At 46.5% G+C, this 21,915-nt stretch overlaps 1 protein-coding gene across 2 annotated transcripts in view; it reads right to left on the reverse strand.

The window, feature by feature from the left end:
* ABHD12B (abhydrolase domain containing 12B) overlaps positions 1–21,915 on the reverse strand; it is a 304,395-nt gene that overhangs the window by 200,751 nt on the left and 81,729 nt on the right. For both annotated transcript variants that reach the window (XM_069638955.1, XM_069638954.1), the window contains exon 4: positions 18,699–18,818. In XM_069638955.1, the coding sequence (XP_069495056.1) occupies positions 18,699–18,818 (120 nt within the window). The remainder of the gene's footprint in view (positions 1–18,698; positions 18,819–21,915) is intronic.

A 21,915-nucleotide genomic window follows, 5' to 3' on the forward strand; every position in this document is an offset into this window, starting at 1 on the left:
CCACTCCCTCGATTGACTCCATTCCGATGGTGGTGGCACAAATCTCCTCCCAGCGATGCATCTTTATGGGTGAGCTGCCTCCGCCACCTGTTGCCACTCCCTCATTACGGTTTGCTGCGAGGATGTTCCTTACACGTTGGCGAAGGTCATCCCAGCGCTTCCGGACATCTTTCATTTTGCGTGGGTTGGTTCCTACAGCACTCACTTTACGCGCTACCTCCGCCCAGATCTCTCGACAGTGCTGGTCGACGCATATCAGTGGAAAACACTACATCCCCATGTTCAGCCAAGGTGTCCGACAGCATATTGAGCTCTTCTTCCGAGAAGCGCTCCTTGCGCAGGTGCGCAGCTCCTTTTTTAAGTGCCTTGGGCATTCTTATATGCTGCAGAATTATTTTGGGACAGGTGTGGTGTTGATGTGGATCCTGGGTGCAGAGGATGGCAATGGATTGTGTTTTTCAAGATTGCCGCCGTGCTCTTTCCCATTCCTGTGCGATGACGCTACTTCCGGTTCTGCTTATTTACGGTCACCGCTATTAGCGGTGACCGCTATATGCGGTATCCGTTGATAGCAGTTACCGCTAATGCCGGAGGCATGGATGGTGGCGTTGCTATCTGCACTTCTCTGGATGCTGCTAAGGGCGATTTTTGGTCTTTTACGGCATGGCGGTAAGGTCCTTACCGGCATGGCGCAAAGCTCGTGCCCGTGAAGTCGTAATGGCCCTCTAATAGCGGGCTCTTTGCAACACGGACACGTTATTTGCTCCATGCCGGTAAGGAGACTGGCTTATCTCCAAACTCGTAATGAGGCCCAATGTGTCCGGCTACTATACACCTCCCCGGCTGCCAGGGTCGGCACTGGGTCCATGTTGTCCCCAGTGTTTTTGCTGGAGCGGGGTACGAGACAGGGCTGTCCTCTTTCCCTGCTGTTATTTGCCCTCACTATAGAACCACTGGTTTGCATTATGCGCCTCAGGCTTATCCAATGTGGCCTACGCATGACGGGCCCTACACACATTATCTCATTATACGCAGATGACACATTGCTTTACATTAGGAACCCTGCCTTAAATCTCGGCCCGATACTTTATGAGGTCCGCAAATTCGCTATGTTATCAGGATATTGCATTAATCAGGCCAAGTCAGAACTATTTCCCTTGAACGAGGCCACAACCCCCACCCCTGATCTTGAGGGACGCTGATGGGCCCAGGACAAATTGAAATATTTGGGCATCGTGATAACATGAAAACACCAATCGCTGCTGCAAATGAATCATGGCAGCTACATGCATATCCTTAAAGACAAATTTAACCTATGGGCTCGCCTCCCAATCTCGCTGTACGGTAGACTGTCCCTTCTGAAGATGGTAATAGTCCCAAGATGGTAATAGTCCCGAAGATACTATATCACTTCATCAATGTCCTGGTATGGCCGGGGCACGCATTCTTTGACAAACTGAGATCTCGTGTGGTGGGTTTCACTTGGGGCAAGGATACACTGTGGATGAAGTGGGAAGACATGACCAGACCATATGACCAGGGGGGGCTCCAGGCAACGGACCTTGAGCTATATTATGAGGTGGCACAGGCACACTTTGCCAGCCACTGGTACCCATTGCATACTCTGCCACTTCACACTGACCTAGAGAAATGCAGCGCATCCCCCCTCAGACTTGCGTATAATAGTTTTGGCCAATCTACACATGCATGACAGTCAATGCATGGACCAGAATTTTTAAAAGATTGAATACCACAACACCCTACGTGGGAGCAATCCCCCTCTGGAACTGTCCTGGGCTCCTCCCTCCCCCCGTTTATGAGAAAACTATGCAGAGCATGTGGGACCCAGACGGCATAATGACACCGCAAGACATCTTTCCAGGGGGCTCCTTTTGTTACACTCACAGGCTTTTCGGAGAAACTGGGCAACAGCCCCATCAAAACACTACTGTACTACAGAATTAGAGATGCAATAAGAGGGCACTGGCCATCATTCCCGAAGGGGTCCTGAGTGCGGTGGTTACGGGTGGAAATCCCAGGGGCTTGGTATCCAAGTTATACAAAAAATTTCAAGATGCGCTGACACAACCTATGAAGGTTAGAGAGAGATGGGGGGACAATATAGGAACCCAGGTGGAAGACACACAGTGGTCCCGATGGTGCCGACTGACAAAGGAGGTATCCCTCAATGCCAGACACAGATTTATCCAATTCAAAATACTCAACAGATTACATTACACTCCTGCAAAGATTGCCAGGTTCGCTCACTATCATCTAGTGTCTGTATTAAATCCAATGCGGAGATCGCTGATGCACATCATATGTACTGGAACTGTCCCAAGATAACTCAATTCTGGCAGGAAGTGGCAGAGGCGTTGCATGCATGTACAGGAGTCACCCCACATTTGACACTTCCCAAATATCGGTTTGGTGACATAGGCAAGATAGCAATAAAACTTAGGTGACTCTTCAATCTGGGCGGTCTGCTGGCCAAGAAATGCATTCTACTAAGATGGAAATCCAGATCTCCCCCAGACTTTAAAATGTGCATTCGAGAAATGGCCTATGCCAACGAATGTGAGGAGGCCTATGTGTCGCTTGTGATGTCAAGCTGCAGACCGAAACATATCTGGGACCTGTTCCGTGTATACTTATCTACACAGATTACTGTACAATAATGTTTAAACTAAATGTATATGCAATTGAACATACCATGTGGATGCTGCCTGCAGGTCTCTTATACATAACTCTATGGTCGAAATATAAGCTACAACTATGTTACAGGATTGTTTTGCAATTATTTTGTACTTCTCTGCACTGAACAAAGAAGAAGAGGGATCATCAGTCTCGGGAGGATAGCTCAGGGGCAGCGTGCTCGCCTTGGAAGCAAGACGACACAGAGCAACACAGGTACGATCCCTGGGTCCGCGCTTAGAAACCTCTGGTTATTAAGCACGTTAAAAAATAACCTATCATATCATATCATACCAGGGTGTGCTTCAAGTGAGAGGGAATGATGCTGGACTGGCATGAGTGATTAACAGCCTGAGTCAGCATAGGGGCAATAACAGGCATAATTTCCTTACACATTGCCAAAGAAATAGAGTCCAAAGCGGAGGTAGGCTTAAGCCTACATGTAGCATTATTGCTATCCTCCACAGAGAATTCAGGAAAAACTGACCACTGCTCCAGAGAGGAGGAAACAGCTGGAGCAGATAAAGGCAAACCAATACCTGGAGTTGCGAGTGCAATAGAACTACGAATAGTTGCAATTTTCTCAACAAAGAAACTTGAAAGAGTCACAGAGTTCTTGTGAAGGTGCAGTCAATGCTGGAGCAGCCGCAGGAGAAGACAATGAACGCACAGTCTCAAACAACTCTCTAGGCTGGTTGAGAGCTGCCTGCACTTTGTCTGAATAAAATTTACATTTAGCATAAACACTGCTTTATGGAAAATCAGCGTTGTCTGACGCATAAGTATCCTATCAGATTGGAGATAGGAATTCCTCCATTTACGCTCTGCCTGCCGTCGTTCAAGACGAAAGAGCCTTTAAAGTTTCATCAAACCATGGCTCAAATGGACGGGACCTGCTGCCTCAACAGTTTTACCGGCGCAAAAAGGTCAGCTGTCTTTAGCAAATATGTGAGCGAGTGCTGCCAAATTCGACTCAGCCATGCAATCACTATATCCTGGCTAACTAATGCTGCATCAACTAGTCTCCAACAGCATTTGAACATAAGAGGTTTAGCGATATAGTGAGAAGGAGTAGCAACCCTTCAAACTAAAGAAATTATAAAATGATCAGACCAATCTAGCTGGAGCACAGAGAAAGTAGAGATCAAAGAAGAGGTTGCAAAAATCAGGTCCAGGGTGTTGCCCCGACAATGAATGGAGACAGACACAAGTTGAGGAAGATCAAAATCCTCTATACCAGATAAGAAATGCAAGACAAGACGCTCAGCAGAGGAATGAACTCCTAAATTAAAATCCCCAACTATCACCAAATTATTCTAACTAAGCCGCAAACCACCCACTAGATAAATAAAAGCATCACACAAAGCAGAGTCATAGGAAGGAGGGCGATAGACCATCGAAACATGGCACGAATAAGAAGGAGTAATCACTATCTGTACCAGAAAAGCCTCTATCTTTACCCCATGATCACATGGAATAGTACTTGTGGTCAAATCAAATGTGTAAATAAATGCAGTTCTACCAACCACACTGGGGGCGTGACAGTCAAACCGATAAATACTATAACTAGAAGGGAGCGCCTGCACTAACGTAGGGCCGCAATGATCACAAAGCCACGTCTCAGTAAAGCAGGCTATATCAGGGGCATGATCCTCAAGTAAATCACGACACACCAGCTTGTGTACCGCTAGAGAGCGAGTATTCAACAAAAGACAATAAAGATTTTCCGGATGGGAGGGGGTGTTCTACCAATTGACAAAGATTGTAGGAAGCCGGCCGGCCATACCGTGTTCACTGGTGCGGCCCTTATCTGATCACGGGTCACTGAACATGGATGGCTGGATGACTTCTTAGCATTACCCCCCCCCCCCGTCCTCACAGCCCTCACGCAGTGCGGACGAGCACAGACGGGCTGGATTTAGGCGGGACTTAGGCACACAAGGCCCTCGCCCACTGTGCTTGACCACTGCGTGTTTGAATCAACTCTGTTTTGAGTAGCCTCAGGATATCGACCTAGCCTCACCCCACCCACGGCTCATAGAGAGCGAAGACAGACCGCTAAGCATGTCTTGTCCAAGTGGGAGGTAAAAAGGCAGAAGCCAGGCAACTTCCAGACCGAATAGCAGTCTACAAGAAAAAGAAATTTAGCCAAATTAAAATAAGTTTAAAATTAGGCTTTTAAAAACAGGCAATGAAAACACATGGCGTCCAGTCACCCACCTGCTCCAATAGTGAGCTGAAAGGAAATTAATATCAAAAACTTAAAGCAAGGAACAAAAAACAAAAAAAATGTACTTAGCAGATGGCTGTACCTCTGTGTTGCAGAACCAGCACTCAAGTCGGATTAAGACTCCTGAAGTGCCTCTCCCCGCCCACTGCTCATAGAGAGCAAAGACAGACAGATAAGTGTGTCTTATCCAGGTGGGAGGTGAAAAGTGGGAGTATATGAGGGAATCAAAACTCCAGACAGCACTATTTCCAGTCTCAGTCCAACTCCATTATTCTTGGAGATTGAAAGGCCAATGCAGTAAACCCACACCATAAAATGTCTCTGGAGAGAATTCTTCAGGAGTTAGTGACAGGTGTGAGGAGTCAGTAATGTGAGACCCACAACTGTATCTAGTTTTCTCAAGCTTTGATGTTTTATTTTAAACAAAATTAGACAAATAATCCTAACTAAATCTGCTCTACCAGGGGTTTACCTACCTCGGCTAGGATCTAAGGAAAAACCTCATAGCATACACAAAACTAACCCTCACACTGAACAACATAAATATTGAAAGCAACATAGAACCAACATAAATAAAATGTTACCAAACAACCAGTGTCTTGGATGACTTCTACTCATCCTGGGCCAATCGTGCTCCCCAGGAATGTCTCAAAGTCAATTGCTTCCAAGGAAATAAATGTCTTTAATCAAGTCTTGAAAAGTTCACACAAATAAAATTATAACAGTTCTTCCTTTGCCTGATGAAAGATTCCCTTTCCAAGTTCCACAAAGAAAACAACAGCACCAATGGTATTCCTGGATATCCTCCTTGCAGGAAAGAATGGGTACATTTGAAGACAAAAGTACTTGTTCTGCTTAGCAACACCACTCCTTCTTGCAACTTCTGTGTCATCTTTAAATACAGTTGTCAGCATGCTTCTTCTTAGGGTTTGCTCTCTGGCTAGCAACTCCCTTCTGCCAATGATACTGTGGGAGCAGGCTCCCTTGTTCCACAGTTGACTTCTGCTTCTACTATATTCAACTTGTACAGTTCTGACAAAGGTATCAACAACCACAGTTCTACTGCTGCAACTACAACTCAGAATTGTAGCCAACTTCCACAAGACTCTTCAAACTCTACAGGTCAGCAAGGCACTCTTCTCTCCTTTGTCTTGCAGCCACCACAAAATATGTCCTTAGCTTCCAGACTGTTTCTTCTCAACTTAAACAGTTTCAGCTTTGCAGATTTTATCAAGTTTCTTTTAACAAGTACCCAGCTGTCTTCCCAAGATTCATATGGCTTTTGCCTCCAGTAGTTGCCCTTGCACTGTAGTAGGACTTGGGGTTTACAACAGCTTCAGCGACCTTAAAGTAGTGATGTTTAGTTCTTAAATGAGCTGGTTTCACTTTAACAGGGTTTGGTATACTGGCTTTGGTAATACTTGTTCTTAATTTAACTTCAGCCACTTCTACAACTTCTACAACAATGTACAGTATATTACAAGTAGCAAGCTTCTTAATGGAAGCTAAGTTAGGTGTACACGATTTCGTTATGATGTTGAATTTCCACTTCAAATGGATAAGCGTTACCACCTTTCATTCAGTGTTAAGTTTCAAAGGGAATTGGGAAACACTGTTTCATGTGCGGTTTCTTCTGATGTTGAATATACTTGTAATATTGAGGGAAAGTCAATTTCGGCTTCTTTAGGTTTACAAGCAATGTTCTCCTCTTTAACAAGAGGCACGCGAGCACTCAGCAACAGGTTACATATAACAATGGAGAACAGAGATGCTTTCTCTACACGCAGGTACTTCAGCTTTGTTACTATGCGCGTGTGATACAATTCCTTTGTTAGAATGACTTCCCACTTCTGCTAACAACTTTTACTCATTTTTATATGCGCATGAGTATAAAATAGGCTGGTTACAGTTACCAGCAAGGTATTCTTGATGATTTGAAGTACTGAGCTTCCCTTTACCGACTCCACAATCACAGCGACTGTGGGCTGCTTCTGCCTCCCGGCTAGGTTTCTTCAACGGCTACTGCTACAGGCACTCTTGGGACCCACACCCCTCTGCTGCACGGGTGTCTCCCGTCCGGCCCCAATAAAAGGAGAGTCTTCCACAATCCAGCTTCCCTGGGCTTGCTTCTGCACACAAGCCTTGGCTGGATACACTATTTCTGCCTGTTTCTTCCAGCCTTTTCCAATGCTGCCACAGTCAACCAGGATTTGTGAACACAGGACCAACTCAGAGCGTGCAGGTGAAATCTGCTCTTCCTCTGCTCCGGCATCCCTCTGGTGGACATACTTCCTAGTGAACTGCCAGCCTCATGCTCTGTTTCTTCTGCTTCCGCTATTGCCGACCTTCCAGCTCCTGCTCCAGCTTCTTTCTACTGCTCCTTCCTGCTGCAGCCTTTTATGCCCCTCAAGTGGGTTAATTGGCTTCAGGTACAGGCCCTTCGGACAAATTGCCTGAACTTGCCAAAAGCTATTAGGTCTGCCTCTCTGTCCTTGGCTCCTGCATGTCTCCTTAGCCCTCTTCTTCGTCACACTCCCTTAGGGATTCTGGGACATGCAATCCACCTTAGAAAGATTCAGTTGTCATACTTCTTTAAAAGGTTTAAAAGATGGGTTTTCCTCCCTTGATATTATTGAAAGAGGTGTCCTATGATTTAACCTTTTTAGAGGCAAATGGGACAGGAAAAGACATATATTGGTCATTCCTTTGGGCATACCTTTGGCATTGTGGAAGACATGGGGATTTAGGGTTATAAAAGATTTGTTATTTGGGTTCAACACTAGGTTGAATCACTTCTTTAGAATTTACCTTTCCATCCTTAGTAGGAGGCTGAGATACATCAAAATGGCAATAAGCCAATTCCTCCTCTAAGCTGTGGTAAGAGTATTTCTCTTTAAGGAAAAATACTGAGTCTCACCCTACGAAATCCCCCCACTATCCCGGGCCTTGTGTCTACCCAGATCATCCTCCCACAGTTCACCACCCTCAGGATTGGGATCAGGAAGCGTCTGCCCTCTCCTGGCCAACTGGGGGGAGACTTTAGGCAGGGTTTTTGTGGGGGATCCACAGGATTCTCCACACAGGCTAGTTAAACGTAATAAAACAAATTAAAGGAAATCGACCATCAAACTGACGTGCACTTATACACTATCAGTGGTCCTTCAGAAATGTTGCGAAGTGGAGGATCTGGGCACCTTCTTAACTTAATTAAAAAAAAAACACTAACAAATAAATTCAAAGTAAATGCATTGAAGTGAACTGCCACGAAGTAATTCACTTTGATGAAACAAAATATAATCAAATATGCCATCCTGTGCTGTCACTTATCACGGTAGAGCCACAAGAAAAGAGTTGAGAGCATAAATGAGTGCCAGGCGCATTGGTCATAGGTGAAGATATGTCAGTCAGCTCCTCCTGAGGACAAAGTTTACATAGGTACCCACAATGGGCAGGCCCAAATTATATTTGAGAGAAGCCTTTTTCCATGTTTCCAAGGATGGTTTATTTGTGTTCCTGGGGGGCAGGTGGGGGCAGTCAATAGTTGAGCACTTGTAGAAAATGGGAGCAGCTAAGAAGGAAATGGAGGGAACAAGTTGATCGAGTCCTCAGGGTGGACACAGCAAAAGACAACTATCAATGGGTAGAATATATATATATACACAATGGGGTGTGTGCTTGTATCTGCTTAGATTCACATGCTGTGCATAGGCGGACAACTAGTGGAAGCTGCAGAGTATTACACTTTTTTTTTCGAAACTCGAAACTGGGCGTCGTCACAGGGCGTGCCAGTAATACTATCCCTAGTATGACGTCCACTGTACCCATGATCCCTCACGCATGTAGGACCCTCAGATTGTATTTTTTCTGACATGAGGTAGCATGAGGAGTAGCGCAAGTACAGTTTATCCAAGCAGATAGATAGATAAGACTACAAGCATCCATGCGCCTTCTCTCAGAGGGGAGGAAGGGCGGGCGCATGTGAATGTAAGCAGATACAAGCATCAGAAATACGATTACGGTGAGTAATGTATCCCTTCTGAGGCTTGTGATCTAAGCAGATTCCACATGCTGTGCATAGATTAGCGAGCAGTGTTAGAAGAAGGAGGTGGGATGTGAGAAGTGTCATGAGCAAAGAGATGCCTTAGAACCGCTTGTCCCACTTGAGTATCTGTCTTGGAATGAGTGTCAATGCAGTAGTGCCGAGTAAAAGTGTGAATGGAGCTCCAAGTAGCTGCTTTGCAAATGGTGTCAAGGGGTACATTTGCAATAAAAAGCCAGAGTGGCCCCCAGTGGCACTAGTAGAGTGGGCTCTTGGCGTAAAAGGCAGAGTTCTTTCAGAAAGGGAGCAACATAACTGGATACAATTGACTATCCACTTCGTGATGGCACCTTTAGAGACGCAATCTCCTTCTCTGCCTGTAGCTATGGAGACAAACAGTTGGTCTGTTTTCCTTAGCGGCCTGGTCTTGTCTACATAGTAGAGGACCGCTCTTCGCACATCTAGAGTGTGTAGTTTCACCTCAGCAGAGCTTTTGGGTTCTTGGAAGAAGGCCGGAAGCTCAATGAACTGGTTAACGTGGAATTTAGAAATGAACTTAGGCGAGAACCTAGGGTGTGTCCGTAGAACCAGATTATCCTTATGAACAGTAAAGAAAGGATCCTGCACTGACCGAGCCTGAATTTCGCTGACCCTTCTTATGGATGTAATGGCTACTAAGAAGCCAGTCTTATAGGTCAGGTGTTTGGGACTGGCTTTATGCATGGGTTCAAAGGGTGGGCCCATGAGCTTAGCAAACACCACATTAAGGTCTCATCCTGGTGGTGGGTTTGAAATTGAAGGGTGGAGTCGCTTTACCCCATAATGAACGCTTTAACCACTGGTACTTTCCACCATGAAACCTTGTTATGGGAGGTGGTGTAGGCTGACAGCGCCTCCAGGTGTACATTGAGTGAGTTAAATACCAACCCTGCATCCAGCAGGTGGAGCATGTATGTGACAATATTGGAAGGAGTGCAATTAACCAAGTTGATTTGCTTATTCTGGCACCAGATAACAAATCTCTACCATTTATCAAAGTAACAGTGCCTCATGTTTGGTTTCCTAGATTCTCTTAGGATGTCCATTCACCTTTGTGGTAAGTTGAGATGTCCAAACTCTATGACTTCAGGAGCCATGCTGCCCAGTTCATTGAGCTGGGTTGAGGATGCACTGTCTGACCTTGGTGCTGGGATAGTAGGTCTCGAGTGTTTAGGACAGCTCCTAGGAACTGTTTGGAGGTGCTTGGCACCAGACTTGATTTGTTCTCGTTTATGGAGAAACCCAATTCGAAGAGGAGGTCGATCGTTCTTTGACTGTTTGATCTGCAAATTATTGGGGTCTCCCCCGTGATGAGCCAGTCATCCAGGTAAGGGTACACTGGGATTGCCTTCCTGTGTAGGTGTGCCCCCACCACCGCCAGTACCTTGATGAATACCCTTGGAGCCGAGGCTATACTGAAGGGCAGCACCTTGAACTGGTAGTGCTGACTGTCCACCTTGAAGCGCAAGAATCTTCTGTGCGCTGGGAACATGTAAATATGAAAGTAGGCATTTTTCATGTCCAATGTTGCCATGTAATCCCCCTTTTTTAGGAGGGGGATTACCTCTTGGAGAGTAGTCATGCGAAACTTTTGGGGCTTGACATACTTCAGGGCGTAAGTCTAATACTGGGCGCATTGTCAAATCTTTTTTTGGCACAAGGAAATACGTTGAATAAATACCCTTGTTTACCTGGTTGCCCAGGACGAGTTCTATCGCGTCCTTTGCAATAAGACTGACGATCTCTTTTTGAGGATCTTTTGGTGGTCCAAGGAATGTATCTTTTGACGTGGAGGGTGGTTTCGGGAGCGCTCGAGCAGTTCTATGCAGTATCCTGTGGACACTGTGGACAGCACCCATCTGTCTGATGTGATCTCTTCCCATGCCTGGGTGAAGTTGGAAATGCACCCCCCTACTGGGGATGCGTGAGAAGGGACCCTGAGCGGAACGTCACTACTTTGCGGGAGGCGTACCGCCTCTGCTGGGGCTGCCTCTACCTCTACCATGGCTCCTTTTGTTTCCTCTGCCGTAACTCTGGGTAGTCTGCTGGTTGTTACCCCATGATGTCCCCTGTCCCTGTGTATAATTGGAGCCCCTTTGGGAATTCTGGCCACGTGGGCGACGGAAATTACTATTCCCTCTTTGATTAGGGGGCTTGTTCGTCAATTGTCCCAAGGAGTTCAGAGTATCATACTCGTCTTTGGCAGTCTTTAATGAGTCCTCTACTGCTTTGCCAAACAGGAGATTCGGTTCCACCGGCACGTCAATTACGGATGCCCGAGTCTCGGGTTTAAACTCTGGCTGTCTTAACCAAGCATGCCTCTTAATGACAGAGCTCTCTGCTATGAGCCTGCCCGCATTATCTGCGGCGTCAAAGGTTGCTTTAAAGATGCGACCGGACACGGTTCTCCCCTCCGACGCGATCTGGGCCAACTGACTCTTTAGTGGTTCCGGTGCGGAGTCAATGAGGGCAGCTACCTGCTCCCAGTGGTGGCAGTTGTAACTTGCCAGTAGAGTGGTGGTGTTGGCAATCCTTGTCTGGTAAGCGGAAGTGGAGGCTACCTTCCTTCCCAACCCATAAAGTATTTTGCCCTCCTTGTCTGGGGGGGCCTCAGATGATGATAGAGGTGTCCCCGCTCTCTTTCTAGTGTTAGTAATTACCAAGGAGTCAGACTTCCGTTGACCCTTATGTAAAGCGGGTCCGACTGGGCGGCCCTGAACAATTTCTCGATTCTGGGGTTTACTGCCCTGGTGAGATTAGGAGTGAAAAGGGAATGATCAATTTTCCGTTGGATGGACTTGAGAATAGGAATGGCTTAAGCAATGGGTTTCTTCTCTCCCACTAGTTCTTCTGCAAAGTTCCTCTTTTCCTGCGCCCCCTGAGTGTCTATGCGGAAGTGCTCTGCCGCTCTAGCCAAGACCTCATTTAGACGGGGCTGGTTGTCTCCTGGAGAGTCAGTAACCTGAGGTTCTTTGCAAACAAGAGAGTCTATCCTGTAGACCTCTGCGACGTCTTCCTCCTCCCCATCTTGGCCCTCATCTCCATAATAATACACCCCCGTTTGGTCGTCCAAGATTACCAAGTCTGGATCCTCATCGTACTGATGTGGATCCTTCCCATACTGAGTGTAAGGCTGGATGTAAAAAGGGTCTGAAATCAGTCCCCGAGTTGGAGTCTCAAACCGGGTTTTTTTAGTAGGGGGCTGAGGGTCCTTAGATCCTGATGGAGTAGCACTGTCCGGGGTATAACTGAGGAAATGTTTGGGGTTTTTGGAGTAGAAGTCAGCCAGGGAGGACATTCTCGTCATTACCCTGTCCATATCTTCACTGCTCCATTTTCTGGAGCTGGGAATGACAATTTCCTGAGAGGGTTCCCCTTCTATTCCCATATCATGAGGAGTGGGGGTTAACAAGTTCGGATTTAGGGGCATGGACAGGGGTCTTGGATTTTTGCCTATCTGAAGACTTAGAATTGTCCTTATGTGTGTGTGGTGTAGAAGAAGAGTGAGATGGCGTCTTCTGCTGTTTACCCCCTTCCCCATGAGTAGAAGAGTGTTTCCCTGATGTTTTCACCTTCTCTGAGCTTTTCGACGCCTGGCGTCGAGATTTGGGGGTACTGTCTCTTTCTTTCGAGTGTGCACGTCATGACTCGGAAGCAGACACCGAACGTGCTGCCGGAGCCGACTTCTGTTGTGCGGCTTGGGGGTGGAGGTCGGATTCGTCTTCTGACGAACGTACCTCCACGACAATGGGGAGTGAGGCACTCTTGGCAACTGTGGACTGTTGCCTTGTGTCGTGCAGCGATCTTGACCTGGAAAGCCCAGAGGACACCGATTTGGTGGACTGCTCTCTACGTGCCTCTTTCCGAGAACTCGACACACGTATCGAGTCTCGGTTGGACTTAGAATGTTTAGGTGTAGTATGGTGTGGGTAGCGCTCGTGTCGCCGGGTGTGTTCCCAATAACTGCCCTGCCGGACAATCTTCCGAAGTCAGGGACTTGCGCATCTTTCGACACCTTTGTGCCCTCACCGTCCAAAAGTACGGCGTCGCTGCCATCACTGAAGGCACCCTCCGCTTCCATGGCCTCGAGTTGCCTAGCGTGGTGGGGCCAACGTTTGGTAGAGCGGTCCTTTAGTGTTTTCGCCTTGAACAGGCTACACGCTGTGCAGTTCGCCTCGGGGTGATCCCTTAGCAGGCAGAGGTTACAGGTGGCGTGTTTGTCAACCCAAGGGTACTTGCGGTTGCACTTGGGGCAAAATTTAAATGGAGTGCTCTCCATATGCACCTATTGGCAGCGGGCTGGTGTGTGTAGGAAATAATACGAGTGTAGAGTATGTTTCCACCCGCACTCTCCCTACTTGCGGGGCCGAGGCCAGAGGCCTTGCGAGGCCCAAAGTCCGTTGTGCAGCTCTCGACGGTTGTTCGTTCTTCGGACCGGCATCGATCTTCGATGTCTTGACGTGGGAGTGAAATTAATATTGATTTTTAGCAAAATGGCTGAAAGCCAGGGAACTCCGCGCAATGCTTCCGACAAGTATGGCGTAAAAAACAATCTGAGGGTCCTACACGCGTGAGGGATCATGGGTACAGTGGACGTCACACTAGGGATAGTATTACTGGCACGCCCTGTGTCGACGCCCATTTTCGAGTTTCGAAAAACAAACTGTAATACTCTGCAGCTTCCACTAGATGCAGGCCTATGCACAGCATGTGATCTAAGCAGATTCCACAAGCCTCAGAAATATATATCTTCATGAAACAGTGTTTCCCAATAAAAATATAAAAGAACCCAGTCATCCAAAAACGAGCAAGACAGGGGACACCACAATGGTATGTAAAACATGCTAGCTAAAGGTAGTTGGGCATATACCTGAGAAGACATAAAAAAAAACATTAGAAGAATAGGGAATATTGTCCATTACTGGGGCCAGCAATTGAGAAAAGGTCTGAAAGTTATACAGTGTATCAGTAATCACAGACAAATGCAGTGTTAGCTATACAATGCTCAGGCACCCCAGGCACAGACAGGCAATAGTGAAGCTGGTAGAAGTAACTGTGCTACGAATAGGCAAATTAACACTAAGACACTACTGGGACCAGGAGGGCAGCAGCATGGTACACAAGTTATTGGAAATTGGTAGGAATTAGTACAACAAGTGTTAACAGTAGTTTTAACACTGCTACAATTGGTATTTGAATAGTACAGAGAAGGTATGGGCACATAAGATAAGCACATGTGTGACATACAGGTAATAGATGAGAGAAGGCCCTAAAGAAATGTAGCTCCTGAAGGGGGATAATCACATTTTATAAGTTGGTTAGTGGTACTGCCAAGGAGACAACATATTATTACCATGTACGAGCAACAACACAGTAGTTGTGACAGAAAAGGCACATCCACACGGTGAGCAAAAATGATGAGAAAGTCTGCTGTGTAGAAGAGGTGAATCAGGGTGCGCACACAGTCCTGAAGAGAAGGGCTAATTTCCCCACATAAATCTGCTGGATGGAGTCAGGCAGAGGAAGACTAGAGAGGCAGATGGAAGAAGGGATTACCTGTGCAGCGAGCACAGGACAGCACCTCAAGAAAGCCCTGCTGACCGCTGAAGGAAATGTAAAGAAGAGGATACAAGGAGCAGATGGGTGAGGGCCTTGGAGCCATTATGGGAAAGAACTGGGCTGAAGCGCTTGGGCAGCTGAAATCTTCAAGCAGGCACAGGCTGTGGAAGCAGAGCGGGAGGAGTGAACGGGGAGGGACTCAAGTGAACTGCAGTGGAGCAGAGAAGGGGAGGAAGAGAGGAACAAGATGCATAGTACAAAGGGTAGGACCATTTCAGGGGTGAGAAGAAAACAGAGTAAAAGGAAAAGAAAAGATTATGACAAAGAAAGCATAACCATGTTACACTGTTGAATTAGCACAAGGCAACCACCAAGTGGGGCAAAGGACCCATAGAGGGACATGACAGAAAAGCTTGTAGGAAAACAAGATCACATAAGCTACAGGCACAAAGGATTAGCCAGAGACAAAGAAAGACTACTCTTGAGGGTATGGCAAGACAGGCAGCCAAACAAAGCCGCCAACAAGAGTGAGTGAGCATGGCAGAGAATGGTTTACCCTGGCCAAGCCTTAAACAGTTGCCCTGGTGAATCATTCCTGTTCCATAAATTCTTGTGAGCAAGACGTTGCAAAGAAACATCAGGCAAAAGTAGGAGGAGAAATTGGCGCAAATCACTGTGAAGGCGAATTGAGCAAAGGAGCTGCTGGTGCTATACTATGGGACTGTGATACTCGGAAAGAAAGGAGCTGTGTGCTACATCCCAGCGAAGCTAATCTGCATAAAAGAAGCAAACTAGTTGCTACATCCCTATGACTGAGGTGAGCAAAAAAGGCAGCTGTGCGCTATATACTTGCAACCGCGTTTGTGTGTCAAGAAGCGTGCTGGGCTCTATTCCACTAAGTCTGCGATTTTAAGAGGCAAGATAGCGTGCTTGCCGCAAAATCCCTGAAACTGTTTAGTAGACTAGAGAACTTGAGAATTACCAATATACCTAGCAAATTAGGAACCCAGAAACCTTATAATTTAACCCCTACTGGCGCCATTTATTTGGACAGTTATGAGAGAAGGATATCCCTTTAGGATGTAGGTGAATCCCTAGTATCCATAGATATTGGTTCCAAACCCACCCTGTCAAATGTATTTATGAATTCATTGTGCATTTGTAAGGCGCTTATACATCAAGTAAATTGTGTTCCAAAGCGCCCACAGGGCAATAGGGAGGGAACATAGGAGTGAAATGCAAATGTAATAATGAAAGATAGAGGTGGTCCTACTAGGCCTTGTCAGCATTCAGAATATGCAAGTGCAGAGAAAGTGAAGGGATGAGGGAGGGGGTAAGTGCTATGGGTACCCAGGAGGGAAGTGCTAGGGAGTAAGCAGCTATTAAGTGACCTGTTGCGAGTAGTCAACTGCCAGTAAATAGGAAGTGCAAGCCTGTGATAGCACAGGCTGGTGGGTGCGTAGGCAAGTGCTGGGGGCAGGCAGAGACTGAAGGTGATTGGGTGTCGGAGGCCAGGACACGAGTGGACACATAAGGGCCCTCACCACCAATCTCAGCAACTGTATGGTTTAGCAGAGGAGGGAGGGAGAAGTTGAAAAGGAAGGTCTTGAGGAGCTTTCCGGAATTTGAGGCGATCTGGCTCAAGATGCAGAGGAAGGGGAAGCTGTTCCATAGAAAGGATCCAGCTGAGGAAAGAGATTGGCCACCAGCTTGCTGTTTGGTGAAGCACTTGACACACAGAGAGTTGGTGGCGGAGGAACAAAGATCTTGTGGGAGAGTTTTTAGTGAGAGCAAATTGTAGATAGCATGGTCGCTGGCCCCAGACAGCCTTGTGGATGATGCAGAGGGATTTGAATTTGATCCTTGCAGCAACCGGGAGCCAATGGAGAGTTTTTATGGCTGAGAGATGCAGTCCCTGGGCTTGAGGCCAAGCATAAGGTCTGCAACCCAATTCTGCATTAGCTGGAGGGTACATAGAGAGGAAGAGGGTAGATTAAAGAAGAGGCTGTTGCAGTAGTCAAGCCTAGAGAGATCCAGAACTCTGGAGACATTGAGCTTCTGGGGAAAAGTGAGGAAAGGAAGGATTCCTTTGAGTAGGTGAAGTTGAAAGTGGGCCTTCTTGGCAAGGTCATGGATATGAGGGAGGAAGGAAAGAGAGGAATCGAAGATGACTCGAAGGTTTTGACTTCAGATGAATGAGAAGGGGGAGAACCCATAGAGGGTGGCCAGAGTGAAGAGAAGAAAGAGGGATCAGAAGTCCTAATAGGAAGGATCTCATTCTGGCTGGCATTGAGGCAAAGATAATTAGAGGCACCCCAGGACTGGATGGCAGATAGGCAGTCAGGAATGATGGAGGAGCTAAGGAGGGAAGTTTGCAGAAGAGTTATGTGTCATCTGCATAACACTGGAAGTAAGGGGAACTAGGTGGATATTAGGTGTGCAAGCGGGGCAAGATAGATGTTAAAGAGCCAGGGAGAGAGGTTGGCGCCCTGGAGGACACCACTGGTGGAGATAGAGGTGGGAGAGGAGAAAGAGCCCAGGATAACCTGGGTGGGACGGTCTTTGAGGAACAAGGTCAGCCAGTCAAGTGCCCGCTCCGAGATACCTAGGGTATTGTGGTTTTATGAGGATAGAGTGTTTGAATGTGTCAAATGCAGAAGAGAGATCAAGTAGAATGAGAACAGCAGGGGAGTTAGAATCAAGAGGTGTGAGCAGTTCTTCATAGGTGTTCAGATGAACAGTTTCTGTGACTCTGGATGCTCGGAATCCTGATTGATGGTCATGTAGGCAATCAACAAGCTCAGTATGGCTGGGTCAGTTTAGGGAAGACCAGCTTCTCCAAGAGTTTCCCAAGAAAGGGGGTGAGAGCGATGGGGCGGTAGTTAGCCGGACAAGAAGTGTCGGCAGAAGGTTTTGTCAGGAGGGGGCGCACAAGAGAGTGCTTGAAGGAGACATGTTTGGAAGACACCTTCATAGAGCAGGCGACTCTAGTGACCTCGTTGTGTGTGATAGGAGAGAAGGAGGAGAGAAAGGAAGAGGGGGGATGGAACGCCATAGGTCGCAAGAGGGTGGAGGAAGAGGAGGGGGAAAGAGAAGCAAGGGTGTTCAGGATGTCCTGAGTTTTTGCAGTGAAGTGTGGCCAGTGCATTGCAGAGGGCCTGAGAGGCAATAGGTGAGGGGGAGACTGCAGAGGGTTGGCTAATTCCTTGCAGATTTTGAAGAGCTCAGCCGTGCTGTTGGATGCGCCAGAGACGCGGGCCTGGATGTGGGCCCTTTTCTTGGAGGGAATGGAGAGTCAGTATTGCCTTTGGTGCAGGCGACAGGCCAGTTTGTCAGAGGGTGAGCCTGAGGTCTGCCACTTCCTTTCCGCAGCTCTGCACTTGTGTTTCAGGGCAGCAAGTTCAAAGTCGTACCAGGTGTTGCGCTTGGAGGCAGATTTCAGGTGGATCCTCATGACAAAGCATATAAAATCTTTAATAAGCACTTCTGCGTCAAGTTCTTTTTTCGATACACTGCACTACATATGCTTTTAAAAGACAGGGTTAGAGGCCAACGAGGGCACCCATCGGCCAGCAAAATAGGGTTATATCTGCACTTGCTCATATGTGACAGTCATAAAACCCGATGACAAGTTGATTTACGTGACTGTCGTGATCCAGTGTCTTTTTTGTCCTTCCGTTGTACAAGACTCATTTGGCGTTTTATGTGTCCATCTTTATTTTCCCTTTTGCTCGATCCCCCAGTGTAGACATTTCTGTGTCACTGTTACTCCGATTTAAGCAAAATGTTATGCTCGTCTTCCCAAACATAAACCTTGTTTGTTTGCAACATTTGCCAGACTTTCTTTATGAAGATATAGCGAGGGTAAATTGTACAACCATATACATTTCTCCCACATCAGCAGGGGTTTGTGTCATTAGGTTTTCATGGGTAACATATCTTTTATGCTGTACTGTATGAAGGGATATGGTTTCAGTTTATAGGTGATTAAAAATGTGCAACTGCCATGTGTGGTACAGTATAAACCCCCCCGCCCCCACACACAATGTGCCTGCTTCTATTGCAATCTGAAAATCTACGCTGGACTATTTCTAACCAGAAATGAAGAATATATGTACATGTGCATGAAATAATCACCTTGTGCCGGCATTACCATGGAGATAAATTATAGCCGGGCTGTTGTCTGAAAGCGATGCTGAAAACCACTCTTGGCTCTGGCCGCGAGCTTCTTCTTCCCTCCTCTCAGGTACTGTATGCCTACAGACAAAGAATGCATCATTAGTAGACCTCTTCAATGCAACCTGAATGAGCTTTCCCTTGAATAGCGAGAGTGAGGCACCGCTGAGAAGCGCTCTTATCGGATAATTAGCATGCACTTAGTATCCCTCTTTGTAGAATGGGAAAATACATATCTTAAAACATTTTTATCCGAAAAGGACTGCAACGTGGTGATGTCATCTCTCTCGAACAGCGCTAAGGGAACTTTTGTTTGGCACATGGTAACATTACAGAAGACTTATTTCAAAACCAATATATTTTCCAGTGCACAGCCGAGGTTTCTGATTCGCTAAACAAATTCCAGTGAATGGGTTACCTTGCCAGTAGTTTACCTTCAAATGCTGAATACGAGGATTTTACTTTGTGCCTTTTATCAAGACTGGAGACAGGAAATCCAAAACATCTTTACAGTACAGAAAACCAGCAAAGAAATCTAGAAGTTCCAGTCAATTCCCTCATTTTGGCTATATGACTAAATGTCTTGTCGATCTCCAACTTTTATTCTATTTATCCACCTTAAATTGGAACTTGGCAGACATGAACAAAATCATCTGCATTCTAATATTTTATGGCTCTCAGCATGAAGTATTTCTGCACGGGTGCAGAAAACCAGAAGCTGTGCACAAAGAGTCTTGGTTGGTTGGTTGGGCAGTTCTACTAGAAGTGCTCTATAGAAGTGCTCTATAGAAAGCAGAACACAGGTTGCCTTTATGAAATTATGTTGATTAAATTGGTGCAGGTGGGCTGGGTAGTGCAGGGGAAATGCACTGGTACAAGAGAAAGGGGATATTTGGTGACTGTGAAACATGCATAAATATAGGATACATTTTGACTCTGGGCCAATAGTTACATGTATAAAATGTACATATACAGTTGGTTAACATCTGGGTAGAGTGGATAGGGTGGTTGGAGGGACTCAAGGGGTTAAACATACCCCTTCACTCACTAGAATGGGGAGCTTAGGCCTTGTCTTAAATATCTCCACTAATTGAATTGCTTTGATGCAAAGAGGCAAGCATTCCAGTGGTGAGGGATCAATAAAGAAAAAGGAGCAAACGCGAGGCAGTAGGCCACGCAAGTAGGGTAGGGGACGAAGAGGTAGTCGAGAGTTTATGTGCAGAGAGTCCAACAGGGAGAATGAAGAAAGAAGCAATTATCTAGGTAGTGGAGGATTAGGCCACGGATCGATTTAAAGAAAAGAAGTAGAAAGTTGAAAAGGGGGCAATAATGCATGGAGAGCCACCCGGTGCGATGACGGTAAGCCAAGATGGCTATACGTAGGTTGTAAGAGTGTTGTGTACTTTGTTGAAGGGAGCAAAAGATCAGATGGGGAGTCCTAGTAGCAAACTGGGGCAGTAGGCTAGTTTGCTGAGAACCACTGTGGAATGAAGGAAGTGAAACTGTGGTGATGGAGTGAGGCGGTCCGGAGGACAGGAGGTAGGTAACGAGATGGGATATAGGATGGATTGGGATTGGGTTTGGCATTGGCAGCTGTCAGGAAGATGGCTTCTGTCTTAGAGGAGTTTAACATTGGGCAGTGCAGTGCTACCCAGTGACAGCAGAGAGGTAGCTAGTGATGGGCACTGAGATGCTTGAAAGAGAAAATCTGATTGCTGGCAAAGAGGTTTAAGGAGAAGACACTGCAGGGTTTGAAATTGAGGGTTGCTGGTAGCTATTTAGCTTCTGCTTGCAGCCTACAAGAGCCTGGTTAACTTGATACCAACAGCTACCAGGAGCTACCAGGAGCTACTCTTGGCTCCCGGGCCAACTGAGGCCGAACAAACATCTATGTGAATGAACTCTGTGCATTTGGCACAATTTATAAATACACTTTAGCACACATCTATACAACATTTAAAGCATAACGGGTCATAAATAATAGTCAAAATGTTAGTTTGCATCTTATGTGTAAGCTAGATTTGAGGCACTAGCTCTTCGTTCCTCATTGGTAGCTCCTGGTCATTGACGATGGTGGATACCAAGGAGGTGCTTTTAGCTTCTGCTTTTGGAATCTTAATTTCGAACCCTACAAGGTATCACATATGTTTACCCAGTGAGTAAGAATATAGAGTGAACAAGAAGGGATGACCACAGGAGAGGAGGTGGGGGAGGAGATGTTGGAGTTCCAGGAAATGGAAAAAGGGCAGTCTGAGAGATAAGATGACACTCAGTCTAGTGCAGTGTTCTTGAAGCCCAGGGAAGAGAGAGTCTGAAGTAGGGAGGGATGATCCACAGTGTGAAAGGAGGAAAAGTGATAGAGTAGAATGTGGATGAAGGAGCAGTGGTGAGCACGGACAACAAAGTTGGATAAACTGGTATGAGCAGTTACTGCAGACGTGTTTGCTGTAAATCAAAGCTTAGAGGGGTTGCACAAGGTGTTCAACAAAATACAGTGGACAGTGCAGTTATAGACAACTCCTTGAGGTTATTGGATTGGTGAGGTTGAAGAGAAACAGGTCTGTAGAAAGAGGGATTGGGAGGGTCTGGAGTAGGTTTTTTTCAATGTTGGCATGCTACGGCCACCTACAACTTGCAAGAATAATGGATACAGGGCAAGTCATTGCAAAATGCTTTAACAAAGCCAAAACCGCAGTTTTAACAGCTGCACCCTAAGCAGGATTTAGAGAAAGTCCTTGTATTTGGCTTACTGCCAAATGCCAACTTGGAAAAAGGTTAAGCTTTTAGACCCCTTACCACATGCATGGGAGGAATTTGGGGTGATCTTGACTATTAGCAGTGTGATCTCCATTGTGGAAATGGCCACCTTTGCCAACCACTGCTCTTGATTCTGATTGATTATTCTTTGTGCAGTTTGAGCAAACCTGTGAATAGCATCTGTCATAATGATAGAAGACTGCCAGGTTTTAGAATATCTGCAAGCTCTTTGTTAATCAATGGGAGCAAGGGATTTTTCTCTGACCTCTGAGTGTAGTCAAGCGTAACCTGATGTAAGGACCCTCCCACCCCACGCAGACGCAATCAATTACCGCAAGAACCACAAACATGTGGTGCTTCCCAATCACCCAGGGAAGGAGAATGTAAAGAGTTGTCGGGACCACAAGCCCACAGTGTTCGC

This window comes from Ambystoma mexicanum, chromosome 14, assembly GCF_040938575.1.
Source record: "Ambystoma mexicanum isolate Mex_15411 chromosome 14, UKY_AmexF1_1, whole genome shotgun sequence".
NCBI classification, from domain to species: Eukaryota; Metazoa; Chordata; class Amphibia; order Caudata; family Ambystomatidae; genus Ambystoma; species Ambystoma mexicanum.